Here is a 19,514-nt window from a genome sequence, read left to right as displayed (position 1 = left end):
ATGAAAGTGAAAGAGGAGAGTGAAAAAGCTGGCTTAAAACTCATTCAGAGAACTAAGATCATGGCATCCAGTCCCATCACGTCCTGGTAGATAGATGGGGAAATAATGAAAACAGTGAGATTTTATTTTCTTGGGCTCCAAAATCACTGCAAACGGTGTCTGCAGGTATGAAATTAAAAGACACTTGCTCATTTAAGAGAGAAGAAAAGCTATGACCAGCCTCGAGAGCATATTAAAAAGCATAGACATTGCTTTATCGACAAAGGTCTGTGTAGTCAAAGCTATGGTTTTTCCAGTAGTCATGTATGAATGTGAGAGTTGGACCATAAAGAAAGCTGAGTGCCAAAGAATTGATGCTTTTGAATTGTGGTGCTGGAGAAGACTTTTGAGTCCCTTGGACAGCAAGGAGATCAAACCAGTCAATCCTAAAGGAAATCAATCCTGAATATTCATTGGAAGGACTGATGGTGATAGTAAATTTCCCATACTTTGGCCACCTGATGCGAAGAAGTGCCTCCTTAGGAAAGACCCTGTTGCTAGGAAAGATGTGAAGGCAGGAGGAGAAGGGGATGACAGAGGATGAGATGGTTGGATAGCATCACCGACTCAATGGACATGAGTTTAAGCAAGCTCCGGGAGTTGGTGATGGGCAGGAAAGCCTGGGATGCTGTAGTCCATGGTGTCGCAGAGAATCGGACACAACTCAGCAACTGAACTGAAACTTGATGAATGTTTCCAACATACAGAAAAATGCAGTAAATAATGCAACTTTTAACTTATCCTTTTTTAGTTTTAATAAATAGTAACACTTTTTATTAGATCTGCCTTTTGAGAATTACGTTTTTTTTTTTTTAATACTTAACACCCTCTCTTCTCATTCTGTTCTCCCAGAGTAATCACCATATGAAGTTTGCAAGGATCCTTCTGAAGTGTGTATAACCCTTTTTTAATAAAATATATACTTGTATCTACAATCATATATAGTGTTGTTTGTATGATTTAGAAGTTTCAGACTGTGTTTATCCTTTGACATATGCCTTTTTTGTTTACTTTTTGAGGTTTCCACTGATGAATATAGATCTAGTTTGTTTAACTTCTCTATAGTTATCCATTGCATGAACATTTCTATTCCCCTGTTGATGGACATTTAAGTTATTCTGTATTTATGATTGTCAGCAATGCATTGAGTGTTGTTATTCATGTCTTCTTGTGCTCATATATAAATACTAAAGTGATTTCAGAAGTGTAATTGCTATTCATAGGGTTTACATGTACATTTTAACTGTATTAAATGTTGCCGAATTGCTCTTCTGTGAGTTTGTACCATATCAACCTTTGATACTGTTTTTTAGTTTCTGCTGGTTTGATAGTTGCCAAATGCTTGTGTGTGTGTGTGTGTGTGTGTTCTGTTGTTTTGTATATTTTGTATTTCTTTAATTACTAGTGAGGACAGTTTCTTCATTTGTTTGACTGTCTTGGTTTCTTATTTGAATTGCTTATTCATAGCCTATACCAGTTTTTCTAATAGATTGTCTTTTTTTATTGATTTGTAAGAAGTGTGTGTGTGTGTTTTGAATATTGCTACTTTGTCAAATGGTATTTTGATAATTGAATTTCATTTGAATTGTATCATGGTCAGACAGTGGTTTATATGATTTTAGATTTAGTATTTTTTATGATTTTATTTTGCCTTGTTGACTTTTATTTGTCAGATATAACATTTTGTTTGGTTTCTTAGTGATTGCTTTTGGGTTTTTAAGATAATTATACATTATATTACATTACATTATGTTGTACCTTTAAGTAATATTATCTGACTTCATTGGTAGTATAAGAACCTTACACCAATATACTTAAATTTCTTCTCTCTCAGCCTTTGTACTGTTTTTGTCAATTGTTTTACTTCTGTGTATGTCATAACTCCCTAATAAATTTATTAATTTGAATAGTAAATTATACTCTATGGATATATTTTAAAAGTTCTATATATGCCCATATATTGATCATTTCAGGTGTACTTCATTCTTTTGTTTTCCATTCACTTCACTCTTTCATTCATTCTTTTGAATTCCATCAGTAACTTTTCCTTCTGCCTGGAAGACAGCCTTTATTCTTTCTTTAGTGTAGATCTGCTGGTGATAAATTCTTTCACCATTTATATCTGAGAATGTCTTTATTTATCCTTTGTATCTGAAAGGGACTTCCAAATAAGTATAGAATTATAGATTTAATATTTTTCTTTCAGTATTTTAGGGATGTTGTTCCATCATCCAGTGTCTTGCATTGTTTCAGATGAGAAGTCTTAATCCTCGAAATGAACTGTATTTCTCTCAGTGTATGCTCTTTTTATAGTTTTAAGTATTTTGACTTTGGTATATACCTTAGTATAGTTTTTTTTTTTTTACCTTCATGTTTCTTCTTCTTGAGGTTCTTTGAGATTCTTGGATGGTGATATAGTTTCCACCAGATTTGGAAAAATTTCAGTTATTATTTCTTCAAATACTTTTCTGTCACCTTTTCTACTTTGGGAACTCCCATTACGCATCTCTTAGGCTGACTGAAGTTGTGTCACAGCTCATGGCTAAAGAGCTCTGCTTGCTTATGTTTTATATTTTACCCCATCTCGTTCATCTTGTATAGTTTCTATTTCTGTTGTCAAGTTCACTGCTTTTTTCTATATTCCATTGTCTCTCCTTATGCTTTGTCCTAACTTGTAGGACTTTTTTATGACTGTGTTTCCTTATTCTATTATTTGTGACATTGTTGTTTCTGTTTTAAGTGATGGATTCCACCCTCCTCCCTCTACCCCACCCCCTGCCTTATTTTGGGCAGCATTTCCTTATTTGCATGCTTACTAATTTTGTGATTGGATGCCAGAAATTGTACATTTTACCATGTTTAATATTGTTAATTTTGTATTCCTTTACACATTCCTAAGCTTTGTTCTGGCATGTAGTTAAGTATTTTCAAAATAGCTTGATTCTCTTAAAGCTTGTGTTTTAAGTTCTGTTAGGGAGAACTATCGGAGAAGGCAATGGCACCCCACTCCAGTACTCTTGCCTGGAAAATCCCATGGACGGAGGAGCCTGGTGGGCTGCAGTCCATGGGGTCGCTGAGGGTTGGACACGACTGAGCGACTTCACTTTCACTTTTCACTTTCATGCATTGGAGAAGGAAATGGCAACCCACTCCAGTGTTCTTGCCTGGAGAATCCCAGGGACAGGGGAGCCTGGTGGGCCCGCCGTCTATGGGGTCACACAGAGTCGGACATGACTGAAGTGACTTAGTAGTAGTAGTAGTAGGGAGACCTATAATAGATTTTTGTCTAGCTAATTTTGCCTCACTGCGAGGCAGTCTTTTTCAGAGTATTCCTCCTGATGCCTGTGTATTTCGAGGTTTTTTCCACCTAGCTCCTGGGATAATGTATTATTTCTGGTCCTTTGTCTGAAATGCTTCCATTCATATAACTAGCCTGATGTTTTGTTGTTTGAAATAGGAATTCTTATCTTTCTCACTGCATTTTAGGCCTGTAAGTTCAATTCGCTTGCTTTTGGTCCATTGAAATTTATTGGGATTTTATTATAGCTCAGTATAAGGTCTATGTTTTGTTAAATGTTCACCTTCATTTAAAAACAGTGTGTTACCTGTTGTGCTTTGTGAATGTAGCGTTTGTTAATATTCAGTTCAGTTCAGTCGCTCAGTCGTGTCTGACTCTTTGCGACCCCATGAACCGCAGCATGCCAGGTCTCCCTGTCCATCACCAACTCCTGGAGTTTACCCAAACTCATGTCCATTGAGTTGGTGATTCCATCTAGCCATCTCATCCTCTGTCATCCCCTTCTGCCTTCAGTCTTTCCCAACATCAGGGTCTTTTCAAATGAGTCAGTTCTTCGCATCAGGTGGCCAAAGTATTGGAGTTTCAGCTTCAACATCAGTCCCTCCAATGAACACCCAGGACTGATCTCCTTTAGGATGGACTGGTTGGATCTCTTTCCAGTCCAAGGCACTCTCAAGACTCTTTTCCAACACCACAGTTTGAAAGCGTCAATTCTTCTGTGCTCAGCTTTCTTTATAGTCCAACTCTCACGTCCATACATGACTACTGGAAAAACCATAGCCTTGACTAGACAGACCTTTGTTGACAAAGTAATGTCTCTGCTTTTTAATATGCTGTCTAGGTTGGTCATAACTTTGCTTCTAAGGAGTAAGCGTCTTTTAATTTCATGGCTGCAATCACCATCTGCAGTGATTTTGGAGCTCCAAAAAATAAAGTCAGCCACTGTTTCCACTGTTTCCCATCTGTTTGCCATGAAGTGATGGAGCCAGATGCCATGATCTTAGTTTTCTGAATGTTGAGCTTTAAGCCAGCTTTTTCACTCTCCTCTTTCACTTTCACCAAGAGGCTCTTTAGTTCTTCTTCACTTTCTGCTATAACGATGGTGTCATCTGCACATCTCAAGTTTTTGATATTTCTCCTGGCAGTCTTGATTCCAGTTTGTGCTTCATGCAACCCAGTGTTTCTCTTGATGTACTGTGCATATAAGTTAAATAAACAGGATGACAGTATACAGCCTTGAAATACTCCTTTTCCTATTTGGAGCCAGTCTGTTGTTCCATGTCCAGTTCTAACTATTGCTTCCTGACCTGCATACAGGTTTCTTGAGAGGCAGGTCAGGTGGTCTGGTATTCCCATCTCTTGAAGAATGTTCCACAGTTTATTGTGATCCACACAGTTGAAGGCTTTGGTATAGTTAATAAAGCAGAAATAGATGTTTTTCTGGAACTCTCTTGCTGTTTTAATGATCCAGCAGATGTTGGCAATTTGATCTCTGGTTCCTCTGCCTTTTCTAAAACCAGCTTGAACATCTGGAAGTTCATGGTTCACGTACTGCTGAAGCCTGGCTTGGAGAATTTTGAGCATTACTTTACGGGTATATGAGATGAGTGCAATTGTGCGGTAGTTTGAGCATTCTTTGGCATTGCCTTTCTTTGGGATTGGAATGAAAACTGACCTTTTCCAGTCCTGTGGCCACTGCTGAGTTTTCCAAATTTGCTGGCATATTGAGTGCAGAACCTTGACATCATCATCTTTTAGGATTTGAAATAGCTCACCTGGAATTCCATCACCTCCACTAGCTTTGTTCGTAGTGATGCTTTCTAAGGCCCACTTGACTTCCCATTCCTGGATGTCTGGCTCTAGGTGAGTGATCACACCATCGTGATTATCTGGGTTGTGAAGGTTTTTTTTATATAGTTCTTCTATGTATTCTTGCCACCTCTTCTTAGTATCTTCTGCTTCTGTTAGGTCCACACTATTTCTGTCCTTTATTGAGCCCATCTTTGCATGAAATGTTCCCTTGGTATCCCTAATTTTCTTGAAGAGATCTCTAGTCTTTCGTGTTCTATTATTTTCTTCTATTTTTTTGTATTGATCGCTGAAGAAGGCTTTCTAATCTCTCTTTGCTATTCTTTGGAACTCTTATTCAGATATTTATTTTTTCCTTGCTGCATTGGTTATTGATGTGTGCTAAGTCATTTCAGTCGTGTCCAACTCTGCAACCCTGTGGACTGTAGCCCACTAGGCTCCTCTGTCGGTGGGATTCTCCAGGCAATAATACTGGAGTGGGTTGCCAGGGATTTTTTAGAAGTATTTTTGATTATTTATTTTTCATTGGTTTCTATGATTCTTGGATCATGTATTTTGAAGCTCATTATTAGGTACATACATGTTTAGGATTGTGATGTTTTCTGGATGTATCATCTCCTTTGTTACTATGGATTGTATACATTTAATGCTGGAAATACACCTTGTTCTGAAGTCTGTTTTTATATTTTCTTATGTTATTGATAATATAGCTTAAGTAGTTTAGTTATGACTAGCATTTCTGTGATATATTCTTCTGTATCTTTGTACCTCTGTTTTATTGTTGCCTTAATGTTTTAAAAATGTGTCTCTTCAGATGTATAGAACAGTCTTTTGGACTCTTGGGAGAGGACGAGGGTGGCATGATTTGGGAGAATGGCATTGAAACATGTATATTATCATATGTGAAACTAATCACCAGTCCAGGATTGATGCATGATACAGGGTGCTCGGGGCTGGTGCACTGGGATGAACCAGATGGATGGGATGGGGAGGGACGTGGGAGGGGGGTTCAGGATGGGGAACACAGGTACACTCATGGCGGATTCATGTTAATGTATGCGAAACCAATACAATATTGTAAAGTAATTAGCCTCCAATTAAAATAAATTTGTATTCTAAAAAAGCTTTTTATATAGTAAAAAAATACAAAAATAAAAGTGTGTCTCTTTACTGTATGTAGTTGAATTATTTAACTTATATGCAGAGTACATCATGAGAAATGCTGAGCTGGAAGAAGCACAAGCTGGAATCAAGATTGCCAGGAGAAATATCAATAACCTCAGATATGCAGATGACACCACCCTTATGGCAGAAAGTGAAGAGGAACTAAAAAGCCTCTTGATGAAAATGAAAGAGGAGAGTGAAAAAGTTGGCTTAAAGCTCAACATTCAGAAAACTAAGATCATGGCATCCGGTCCCATCACTTCATGGGAAAGAGATGGGGAAACAGTGGAAACAGTGTCAGACTTTATTTTTTGGAGCTCCAAAATCACTGCAGATGGTGACTGCAGCCATCAAATTAAAAGACGCCTACTCCTTGGAAGGAAAGTTATGACCAACCTAGATAGCATATTGAAAAGCAGAGACATTATTTTGCCAACAAAGGTCCGTCTAAGTCACGGCTATGGTTTTTCCAGTGGTCATGTATGGATATGAGAGTTGGACTGTGAAGAAAGCTGAGCACCGAAGAATTGATGCTTTTCAACTGTGGTGTTGGAGAAGACTCTTGAGAGTCCCTTGGACTGCAAGGAGATCCAGCCAGTCCATTCTGAAGGAGATCAACCCTGGGATTTCTTTGGAAGGACTGAAACTCCAGTACTTTGGCCACCTCATGCGAAGAGTTGACTCACTGGAAAAGAGTCTGATGCTGGGAGGGATTGGGGGCAGGAGGAGAAGGGGACGACAGAGGATGAGATGGATGCATGGCATCACCGACTCGATGGACGTGAGTTTGAGTGAACTCCGGGAGTTGGTGATGGACAGGGAGGCCTGGCATGCTGCGATTCATGGGGTCGCAAAGAGTCGGACACGACTGAGCGACTGAACTGAATAAGCTCATTAATTCAAGTGTTTAAGTTCATTTAAATGTGATATGATCATTGGTGTGGCTAGGTTTGAGCTCACCACATTTGTATTTTTCTGGTTTTCCATATTTTCCTTATTTCCTGTTTCTTCTTTCTTGCTTTCTTTAGAGAGCATTGTGTTTCCAGGATTTCATTTTAGCATATTATCCTCTCTGCTTTTTGCATGTTGCTTACAATTATTATATTTCTAGTGGTTTCTCTAAAGATTATAGAATTCCTCTTTTACTTTTCACAATCAACCTTGAATTTATAGTATAACAGTTCCAGGACATTGTTATTCAAATCAACATTAAATACACGGTTGATGTTTAAGCAATGCAGTAAGTAGACATGCTGACCCCTGTGAATTTGAAAATCTGAATCTAACTTTATAATCTGCCCACCACATCCATAGTTCACCATCTGTGCATTCAGCCAACTGTGGATCATGTGGTACTATAGTTTGTATTTATTGAAAAAATGCTGTGCATAAATGGACCCGTGTAGTTCTAACCTGTGTTGTTTAAGGGTCAACTATAGGTCATTTTCTGGAAAATATAAGATCTCATAGTATTTCAATTTACCAAGCTCCTGCCTTTTGTGATTCAAATTATAAATGTTATAAACTCCACCTATGTTTGCTTTGAAAAGTCACTAGTCTTTTGAAGATATGTTGCAAAAAAGGATAGAAAAGGACCCTTTTGAACCAATATATTTACCCTTTGAGATGTCTTTATTTTCTCTTGTAAACCTGAGGTTCCGTCTGAGTCATTTTCCTTTTGTCTGTATGATTTCTTTTCTGTTTCTTGTAGAGCTGATAGGTTTGATCTTCATAGAAGTCTAGTTTTTTGTTTTTCTTTTAGCACCTTATTGATATATTTTCATTTTCTGTTTGCTTCTTTGATTCTGATGAAGTTTTCAGTCATTCTTACTGTTCTTCCCCTTAAGATAGTGTATCCTTTTTAGCTGCTCTTAAGATGTTCTTTTTGACATTGGTTTTCAATAGTTTGACTATGGTATTCCTTGGTTTCATTTAAAAAATATTTATTCTGGTTGTGTTTCACAGAACAAGAGGATCTGTTTGTTGAACATGTGAACATTATTCAGCCCTGTACTCTCTGCTTTTCCTTAGGGTTTCAATTATATGTTTTATTTTTCATATTATCCCACATTTTTCTGGTGCTGCTTTTTTTTTTTTTTTTTGACCTGTCTGAATTCGTTACTTCTTTCGTCTGCTCTGTCCATCTGTTCCTAACTTTATCTGAAGTTATTTTGTTTTAATTTTTTTTATTTCAGACTGTATTCTTCATTTCTTTGCACTTTGATTTTTCAGTTATTTTCTAATTGTCTGTTTTTTTACTCATGTCCATTTTTCTTTTCTTTAATAATATATTAAATAATATAAAAATATTAAATAATATTAAAGAATAATATATTCTTTTAGCCTGTTTATGTCTCTTGACTTTCCTACTTCTTTTCATGTCTTGTAATTTTAAAATTATGTCTTAGATGTTCTATATTCCAGAGCAGTATATATAGACTAAACTGGTTAATACTTTCTTCCTGAATGGTCTTGTCTTTTCATTTGTCAGGAAGCAAGGATAAGAGGTTGACGTCTTTGGTCTGATCAGGAATTTAGCTGAGTTGGAGCTCACTTGTTGCTTGAGCTAGTTTCAGTTCATTCAGAGTGAAGTGGGGAATTCCTGCCTGTCAGTGGTTAGGACTCTGCTTTCACTGCCAAGGGGCTGAGTAGTCCCTGGTCTGGGCACTAAGATCCTGCAAGCCAAACTGGCCATGCTTTTTTGTAGTATGTATGATACCTCAGTGATGCTTCAAATTTTGACTGGCTAGTAAGGGCTACCTCTAGTTGTGGTCTGAGGGCTTCTCATTATGGTGACTTTTCTTGTCACGGTGATGGGCTCTATTGTGTGTGGGCTAAATAGTTGTGGCTCAGTAGCTGTGATGCTCAGGCTTAGTGGCTCCATGGCATGTGGGATCTTCCTGGACCAGGAATTGAACCTGTGTCTCTGGCATTGGCAGGAGGATTCTTTACCACTGAGTGACTAGGGAAGCCTGTAATGGCTTGCTTTTAAAAATACCAATTAGCAAGTAGGAAACTGACAAAATAGAAATGAGACTAACTTAAATGGATGAATAAAGTTGCTTCATACTGATTATGCTGTGGTGTTAAAGAAGACTTTGAATTCAAAGTTGTATTTTAAAAGAACAATTATAATTTTCTATTATAGGAATCACATGCAGCCCAACTACAGATCCTTATGGAATTCCTCAAGGTTGCAAGAAGAAATAAGAGAGAGGTATATTATTTTGTGTGTTTTACATAATGTTTCTTTACTGTTATTGATTCTTGACATTTTTGTCCCCATTTTTGTGAAAGCACATCAGGCTTAAAATTTTATTTAAATATTTGAAAGCATTTGAGTTTTCAGGAGTTGTGTTTGTTTTTTTTTTAAGCTTTGTTATTTAACTTCTTTTACCTTTGCAACTTGATATGTTAAAAATCCCTTTTTAGACATGAGTTAAAACATTTTCTGTAGATTTGAAAATAATGACATTACCTCACAGCTATAAAGAATAGCTACAAAGAATGAAAGTTAGGCTCAAATGACAGTTAGGCTCAAACTTTTACCCTTAAAAGAAAACATAGGAGTTACAGTTTTCCTATGATTAAAATGCATGCTGGAGAGGAAAAACAAGTAAAAATATAGCTACCTATTTAGAACTTGGAAAGTGTAAGCCATGCAGGATAACTAAAAAATAACTTTTTATTAGCAATTTTAGAACCATAGTATGCTAACTAAGCATTTTAACATGTCAAAGTCATTTCATAATAGTACGAAATATGGGAAAACCAAAGACAAAATCCTATATTCTCAGTAGCATGCTAAAATAACTTTGAAAATGGTTTTATATTTAAATTCCTAACTGACTCAAATCTTACATTTTTACTTTCAGTTGTCTAATTAGGTCATTTTCACTCAAAAAAATATAACCATGTATTTTAGGCTTCAGGCAGTCTTTATTATTTTTTGAAAATAAAAAGATGAGAACTTATTTTGATAACTGTGCATTGCCAGAACTTTATATTATCTTAGTTCGATATTTCCACTTCTTTTTGACTATTCATGATGTCTATTTTTAGCTTTTTTTTTTACTTTGTTCAGATTGGATTTTTCCACATTATGCTTCTCTTTATAGCTAAATGTTGTTCACATGGTTTATGATTGTATTTTCCTTTAACTTTTGCTGAAGTAGTAGTTGTGATTTTAATATGTTTTAATATCTATTAAAATTATTTTCATTGTGAATTCAAGATTTATATATACTTAAAGACTTTTAATTTATTTTTTTGGTGGGTACTTTATCTTCAACTTCAATTTGTTTAAGAATCACCTGAAGATCTTCTTAGAATCCAAGTTCTGATGAAGAGGGTGTGTGTTGGAAGCCTAAAAATCTGCATTTCTAGCGAGCTCCAGATGATGATGCTCTTGGTCCTTGAACCATAGTTTAAGTAATAAAGTTGAACATTTTATGACATATGGAAGCAAAATGATTAATTCAGTACCCAGCCATCATTGCTATAGCAAATTCTTTGGAAAAGTGATAGTTTTTTCTATTTCATATATACTTTCTGCCCTCCTAAAACAACATCAGATTGTTTTGCAGTAGTTTTATGTGGTTCTTTTTATATTAGACTTTGAACTCATTGAATGAAATTAAGACATAGGAAATTACTTGATAATGAATCAGTTAAGTGAACAGTCCAAACATAAGGATAAAGTGAAAGTGAAGTCGCTCAGTCGTGTCCGACTCTTAGCGACTCCATGGACTGTAGCCTACCAGGCTCCTCCATCCGTGGGATTCTCCAGGCAAGAGTACTGGAGTGGAGTGCCATTGCATAAGGATAACTGGGGATTAAATGAAATGGCCGATTATTATCTATGATCTGAATTATTAAGGTTTTCTTTTCTCTCTGAGATTTTTTACACTTCTCTAGAGTGTCTTGATGCTTGCAACATATTTAGATTTGAAATTGTTTCAGGCAAGAAGGATATAGCATATAACTATAAAATAATACAGATTGACCAGAAGGTCAGTTACTGCTTTTGATTTTTTTCCCTCAAGATTAGTTTGCAGACTCTGGAAATTAGCTTTGTGATTTTATGCAGAACTTCCAATAGGGCAGTTGAATCTGCTTTTCAGAGTTAACATACTTACTTGTTCAGGTGTCACATCTTGCTTTTAGAATTGTAGATTTAATTTAAAAAAATTTTTTTTCTATTGACTCTCTTTTGAGTATTAAGAGAAGGGAATATGCAAGGCACAGAGTAGGCATTTTCATTAATTATTTATTTCTGTGTAACAAGTTACCCTCAAAATGAATGGCTTAAAAACAGCAAACATTTACTATCTAGTGTCAAGAATCCTGGTGTAGAATAACTGAGTGCCTTGGCTCAGGGTTTCTCACCAAGTGAAGCAATCCAGGTGTTGGCCAGGGTAGCAGTTATCTTAAGGTTCTATGGGGATAGGAATGCATCCAAATTAACTCATTGGCTGTTGGGAAGAGATACCAAATTCTTACCACATGGGCTTCTCCATAGGATAACTTACTCCCTGGCAGCTGACTTCCTCAGAGTGAGAAAGCCAGCAGTCACATGCTTTCTGTAGCTTAATCTTGAAAGTTACATCTCAAGAAATGTTTTGTTTTTTCTATTAGAAGCAAATTTTTGGGTCTAGCCCACACAAATAGGGAATTACACAGGTTATGGATTCTGAGGTAGGACTCTTTGGAGGCTGTCTTAGAGCCAGCCTGCCACAGCACTCAACAAATATATGTTTTTAAATGAACATGCTATTCTTTCTTCAAAGTTAGATTGAACAAGAGGGCTCCAGTTTCTATGTAAAAACCAGTCTCCTTGGCGCAAATTTGTACCAGCATTTGAACAATTTGCCTTACATTTCATTCAATTTAATTTTAAAATATACTTTTGGTCATTTGTAGTACCTTTTTAATTCCTTGTAATAGGACAGTTTTGAGGGACCTTGGTTTCCTTTTGGTTTTGTTTGAAGTTTTATTTTGAATATAAATATATTGCATTTTAATATTTTTATACGAAATAAAGCATAGAAAAGTTTGTAAAACAAATTACAGTTTAAAGATTCATAGCGCGATCATCCATGTAACCACCATCCTGATCCAGTGATAGATTTTTGCTAGGACTCGTAAAACTCTCTGCCTACCCTTTCCAGATGATAGTCTTTTCCCTTGCCTTTAGGTAGTCAGTATTCTGACGTCTCTGTTTTTCTTTATTGTTTTAAAGTCTAAGTATTTTTAATTTATAAGTCTCTTCTTTTGAATTAATATAAATGCACTTCTGCCTTATGTAATGTTTTGTTCTTCTCTTTGGCTCAGTGTTAAGATTCATCCCTAGTGTTGTATATGGCTATAATTGATTCCCTTTTGTTGTTGTATAGTATTCTATTAATTGAATACACACCATTTTTGTTATTGTAAACAATGTTACTATCTTATATATATATCTTATCAAGGTATATATTAGAATGTATATCTCAATGCTTCATATGTAGAAATGAAATTATTAAGTCATAGGGTATGTACATCTTCAAATTTAGTAGATAATGCCAAACAATGCCTGAGTGGTTGAATTGGTTACTCTTCCTGCAGGAATTGTAGGAATGTTCCTGTTGTACTATATTCTTGCCAGTACTTGTTATCAGTAGACTTTTTCCAGTTTAGCTCATCTTGGGATATGTATTGGTATCTCTTTGTGGTTTTAAGTTGCATTTCCCTGATGGATAATGAGGTTGAGTACTCAGTACTATAAATTGGCCATTTGGATTTTTGTGTATGTATGAAGTACTTGGTTTAAGCTTTGTGCATCTTTTCTATTTCATTGATTTTCCTTCTGGTTTGCTTATATATTCTAGATAAAAGTTCTTTGTTCTATCTATCTATCTACTTATCTATAGCAGATCTTTCTCCCCCTCTAATTGGGCTGCTTTTTTCATTGTGTTAATGATGTTATTTGATGAAGAGAAGTTTCTGTCTATAGTGGAGTCAAATTTATTAGTCTTGCCTGTTATAATTAGTGCCTTTTCTATTAGGTAAAGAATTCTTCTCCACCTGAAGTCTGCTTGAATCTTTTATTTTTTTTTTCCATACATATATCTATAATCTACTTGGGAATTTTTCATATGAATATCCAGATGTCTAAGCATCCTTGATTAAAAAATTCATCCTTTTCCCATTGCTTTGAAATACCACGTCTCTCATACATCATGTGTCCATACATACATGGGTCTATTTCCAGGATCTCTCTTGCTCCACTGGTCTGTTTGTCTGTCTTTCTGGCAATACCACATTGTATTAAATACTAGAACTTTGAAGTAAGTTACTATTCTTTTTTAGGAAAGTTGCAGCTATTCATGGCTCTTTGTATTTCTCTATAAATTTTAAAACCAGCTGATACATTTCCATGGTATACCTGCTGTGATTTTTATTGGGATTACTTTGACTCCATAGATCAATTTTGGAGGCTCTCTTTACAATACTGAGCCCTCTAGCCGTTGAACATGGTATTTCTCTCTGTATATATAGTTCCTTAAAAATGGCCTCCAAAATTTTGATATTTTTCAGGATATTATTCTTACATATCTATTTTAGAGTTGTCCTTAGGTCTTCAATCGTTTTTATGCTACTCTAAGTGATGTCTGTGTCTTTAATTTCAGTTTCTTACTATTTATTGCTGGCATATAGAAATGCAATTGATTTTGACACATACTTTTTTTTTGTATCCAGCAACTTTGTTAAACTCATTGATTCTAATAATTTATTTGTAGATTATTTTGTATTTTCTTTGCACACATCATCATCTGCAAATAATAACAGTTTAGTTTCTTTCTTTATGATCCTTATATCCTTTATTTATTTTTCTTGTCTTACTCTGCTGGCTAGGATATCCGGTACAGTGATGAATAGAAGTGGTGATAGCGGGGCATCCTAGTCTTGGTGCTGATCTCAAAGTGAAAGCTTTCGACGTGTCACCATTAGGTATGATGTTTTCTGTAGGTTTTTGGTAGGTATTTTTTTAATCATTCAAGGAGCTAAGTTCTATTCCCAGTTTCCTAAGAGAATTTTTTTTATAATTATAAGTGGGGGTTGAATATTCTCCAAAATTTTTGTGCAGTTGAGATGATATAATTTTTTTTCATTATATTAAAATGGATCATTATTTGTTTAACATTAAAAACTCTATCAGCTTTGCACCTAGGGTGACCAGCTGTCCTGATTTGCCCAGGAGTGTTCTAGTTTTATCACTGAATGTTCTGTATTCTAGATAAGTAGGACAGTTGTTTGCCCTCTTTGGCTCCCTTATTGCATCTATATTCACTAATAAGGTGGTTCTTTAACTTTTTATACACTGATCTTGTCCGGTTTTGTTATAAAGTTGGTTTTATCAAATTGGTTGGAGAATGTTTCCTCTTTTTCTGTTTTCTGGAAGAATTTGTATAATCTAGGATGAATATCTTTGCTGAATATTTAAAGATTTTGCTGGAAAAGCTATATGGACCTGTTGTTTGCAGAAACTTTGTTGATTCATTTACTGCTTATTCAGATTTTTGTTTTAGATATCATTTTTGACATGTTATATTTTTTCTAAGAGTTGTCTGTTTCTTCTGAGTTTTCAAATTTTTTAGTATTAGATTGGTCTTAATACTAAGCTTTTAATATGCTAGAGTTTTTAGTGATGTCTTTCATTCCTGACTCTGCTCATTGGTGCTGTACATTTTTCTGTTTGTTTGTTTTGATCAGGTCATGTCAGGGATTCAGGGATGTATCACTTTTATGAGTTTTATCCAGGAACCAGCTTTTTCGCTTTGTTTATGTTCTCTATTTTATTTTTGTTTTCCATTTTCTTAATTACCCTCCTTAGAATTACATTGTCCATCCTTCTACTTCTTTTGGTTTTATTTTGTTGTTTCTCTTCTAATTTGTTAACTTGGATATACATATTAGTAGGCAGACTTTATTTTTAATAATAGACACATTTCAGGCCATAGTTCTTTTAGTTGCATCTAATAATTTTGGTATGGCATTTTGTTTGTTATTCCTTAGTTCAATGTAGTCTCTAATTTTCGTTATACTTTTTCTTAGGCATGTGGGTTATTTATAGATAAACTTGTTACTTGGGTATTGGGATTCTTTCATTTAAAAAGAGGTTACTTATTTTATTTTTGATTGTGTTGGGTCTTCATTGCTGCCTGTGGGCTTTCTCTAGTTGTGTCAAGTGGGGGCTACTCTTGGTTGCTGTGCACAGGCTTCTCATTGTGGTGGCTGCTCTTGTTGCTGAGCACAGGTTCTAGGCACACAGGCTTCAGTAATTGTGGCTCATGGGCTCTAGAGAGCAGGCTCTGTAGTTATAGTACATGGACTTAATTGCCCCGTGGCATGTGGAATCTTCCTGGACCAGGGATCAAACCCACATCCCCTGCATTTGGAGGTGGATTCTTATCTACTGTACTACCAATGGAGACCTTTTTTTTAAAAAAATTATGGATTTCTGTTATAATTGCATTGTTATCAGAAAATAATTTGGTTTTTATAGTATGATATTTGCACTGTCACATGTTAGTTCATTAAATTTTGAAATATTTGTGCTTGTAAAGAATGTGTTTCCTGCAGTTGCAGTGTGGTAAGAACGTTTTGCATCCTGTTGAATCTTTGGTTCTTTGTTGTATCACTAACTTATTTGAGGTGAATTTCTTGTATACAGCAGAGGTTTTTCATTCACCCTGCCGGACTCAGTCTTATAATTTTGTATTTAAACCATTTACATTTAATGTAAAAGAGTTTAAGCCTGCCATTTTATTATGTTGTTGTTTCTTTTCTCTTTTGATTTTTTGTTATTATGTTTTTTCTTTAGGAGTTACTTCATTGTATTTCTATTTTTTTAAAGACATTTTTTAGAGCAGTTTTAAGTTCACAGAAGAATTGAAAAGATGGTACAGAGATTTTCCATATACCTCATAGTAATACACATTTAAATTTCCTCATTGTTTTTTTTATGACTTGAAAGCTCATTTCTTCTTAGGACTGAATATTATTCCATTGTCTTTATGAACCACTGTTTATCCATTCATCTGAAGGACATCTTGGTTGTTTCAAGTATTGTTAATTATGACTAAAACTGCTATCAATGTGTTTTTTTGGAATTGAAGTTTTCAACTCGCTTGGGTATATACCAAGGAGTGTGATTACTGGCTTCTATAAGAATATGTATAATTTTTAAAGAAACTGCCAAACTGCCTTTCAGAGTGGCTGTACAATTTTTCATTCCTACCAAGAATAAATGAGAGTTCTTGTTGCTACACATCTTTTTCAGCTTTTGGTGTTGTCAGTGTTCTGGATGTTGGCTATTCTAATTAGTATACAGTGCTTTTTTTTTTAAATTTATTGTTAGTGCTTTTTTGTTTATATATATATAGTATTATTAATCTTACTGCTTTTTTTTTAAACCAGCTTTTCTTTTTTCTGGAAGTTTATCAGTATTCTTTTGTTCAGTTTTGAATATTTCAGATAATTGACGAGGTCTTGGCAACTGTAATTTACTAATTAGCTCTAAAAAACAAAATTAAGATACTGAATTTAATACTTCAGCATGTTTTTATTCAATCATGCTGCTGCTGCTGCTGCTAAGTTGCTTTAGTCATGTCCAACTCTGTGCGACCCCATAGACAGGCAGCCTACCAGGCTCCCCCGTCCCTGGGATTCTCCAGGCAAGCACATTGGAGTAGGTTGCCATTTCCTTCTCCAGTGCATGAAAGTGAAAAGTGAAAGTGAAGTCGCTCAGTCGTGTCTGACTCTTCGCGACCCCATGGACTGCAGCCTACCAGGCTCCTCCGTCCATGGGATTTTCCAGGCAGGAGTACTTATTCAGTCATAGTGAAGGTCAAATAAATGAGTGCCAATGATACCTAACTGCACCAAAGCTAATGTCAATTAAAGGGGGTTCTATTTTTGAATTCTTTTATGTTTTAGTCTTAAGGGATTCAGAGACTTCTGTTCTTCCCTTTTCAAATTTTTAAATAATTTCTTTGGGTTGTAATACAGTATACTGTATTGAGAGTGCTTGCTATTGATGACTTGGACTGTGCTCTCAAGTAGCATTTCTCCATCTTCTGTATTTATTATTATTATTATTTTTAGTACCCCCAAAAGTCACTATAATGTTAAGGCAGATTTGATCCAGAAATTTGTCAGTTTTCATTCCCGTTTGTGGTCTGTTTTCATTTAGATAATGACAGTTCAGCTTTATGAACTTTCTTCATGTGTTTCCAAAACATTCTTGGTCTCTGCTTTATGCTTTTATTCTAGATTCTGCCTCTCTGGTTTATGAAACACATTTGCAGAGTGAATTTAGCCTAGTTGTTCCTTTTGCTTTTTAAAACAGTTATCCTTTATCTTCTATTTCCTCATACTATAATGTCTTATATTGATGCCTGAAAGGACAACACTTGTTTCCTTTATTCATTACCTCTCTCCATATTTCTGGCCACCAAATGTGTAGGTGATTTTTTACACCAGCTAGTTCTCCAGTTCTCTGTAGATAAAGCAGAGTGTCCTGGAAATCAATTCAGGTCAATTCTATCTAGCACTGTTTACTTGGAGTTGGCCCCAGATTCCACTGGTTGAGGACTCAGTCCCATAAGACTGAGCTGCCCCTTCAGATTATAATTGCATGTCCAAGAAGTCACTTGTATATTTAACCTACTGGCTATAAATTGGCGGTTCCCATGTCCCCCTCCAAGAATGTGATAATTTGCTAAAATGGGTCACATAACAGGAAAATAGTTTACTTACTGCATCATCAGTTTATTGTAAAAGGATAGAACTGAGATATGTGGGAAGGGGCATGGAGCGTCCATACCCTCTCCAGGTGTGCCGTTCTCCCAGCATCCTCATATACTCCCCAACCTACATGTTCACCAACCCAGAAGCTCTTCCCTAGACTGAATTCCATGAGGCCAAGGGCTACAGTTTTCTAAATCCCGTTCTTCACAGTACTTAGCAAAATGTTTAAGATTGGTCAATATTTGAGTTAATATATTATCAACTGTCTATATATTGCCTCAGAAGAAAACATGCTTAAAAATCTGTTTATCCCTACTAGTTATCAGGTAAAATAAAGGTAAATAATAAGGTCCTATTTTCAAGTAGTAGTGTTATAACATAGTAGTTAACGGCATGAATTGTGGAGCTGCCTTGATTTCAACTCCAGTTCTGCTGTGTACTTACTGCGATCTTGGGCAAGTCACTTAATCTTTCTGTGATTTATTTTCCTGTATAATACTTCCTGTTGCACACCTAGCAATAAGTATTATATAAATATATTCATTATCATTATTTTATATTCTAAAAACTGGCTCAGGGGTTTTCCCTGAAAGTTCAGTGGTTAAGACTCAGCTCCCAACACAGGGGAACATGGGTTTGATTCCTGTTTGGGGAACTGAGATCCTGCATGCTGCACAAAAAATAAATGGCCAAAAAATAAAATTGGCCTCAATATATTTGGCTTAGATTAAGACAGCCACATATATATAATAATTATAGAAATTTAAATCTGATAGTGTTTCTGGAAAGCAGTTTTGTTTCATGTAGTGAAGAGTTGCTATTTCTCTTGATCAAATGATTTCATTTTAATAATCTCAATAAAATTTGGAATGCAGACTCATAATCTAAAATGCAGACTCATGGTTCAGAATTACTTACGATTGTCAAGTATATCATTAAATATAATAATTAAAATGTTTGCATTTTAAAGGCATGGAGAAAAGTTATGGTGCAATAGGCAAAATGTCAAAGATGAGGCATAATCTTAAATATGTTTTAAAAAATGCATAAGAGGGTAACTTGTGATTGCTTTTGGGTGGTAGAATTTAATCTTCAAGACTTATTTTTATTTTAAAAATGAGGTTAACAACTGACATGCTGATATTAATTGCTGACAGTTAAATGAGGTGATTTGAAAGTTCTTTGGATATCTGTTTTTATTAAATCATATTGTTATTGTTCATCTTTAATATTTTTATTATAAAGCCAATTATTCTATTAAACAAAGAACGATTTTCTTAAATATTAAGTCTTTACATTTACTTTTTAACATAGGAACTTGCATAAAAACTGCTTTTTTTTTTTTTAAACATAAAAACTGCTTTTTATCTGCAGTTTTTCACCCCTACAGTTTACCATTAGTGCACAATTT

General features: G+C 35.2%; 1 protein-coding gene across 5 annotated transcripts in view; it reads left to right on the top strand.

Annotated features, from left to right (window-relative positions):
- The window catches only part of COP1 (COP1 E3 ubiquitin ligase), a 224,457-nt gene that overhangs the window by 51,868 nt on the left and 153,075 nt on the right, over positions 1-19,514 (top strand). For 4 of the 5 annotated variants that reach the window (XM_005217087.5, XM_059875396.1, NM_001103256.1 and 1 more), the window contains 1 exon segment: positions 9,459-9,527. The exons of the other annotated variant lie outside the window; for it this stretch is intronic. In XM_005217087.5, the coding sequence (XP_005217144.2) occupies positions 9,459-9,527 (69 nt within the window). 5 annotated transcript variants of the gene reach the window in all.

This window comes from Bos taurus, chromosome 16 (assembly GCF_002263795.3).
Source record: "Bos taurus isolate L1 Dominette 01449 registration number 42190680 breed Hereford chromosome 16, ARS-UCD2.0, whole genome shotgun sequence".
NCBI lineage: Eukaryota > Metazoa > Chordata > Mammalia > Artiodactyla > Bovidae > Bos > Bos taurus.
The sequence above is the reverse complement of the archived record's forward strand: the minus strand, read 5'-3'. Positions and strand labels throughout refer to the sequence as shown.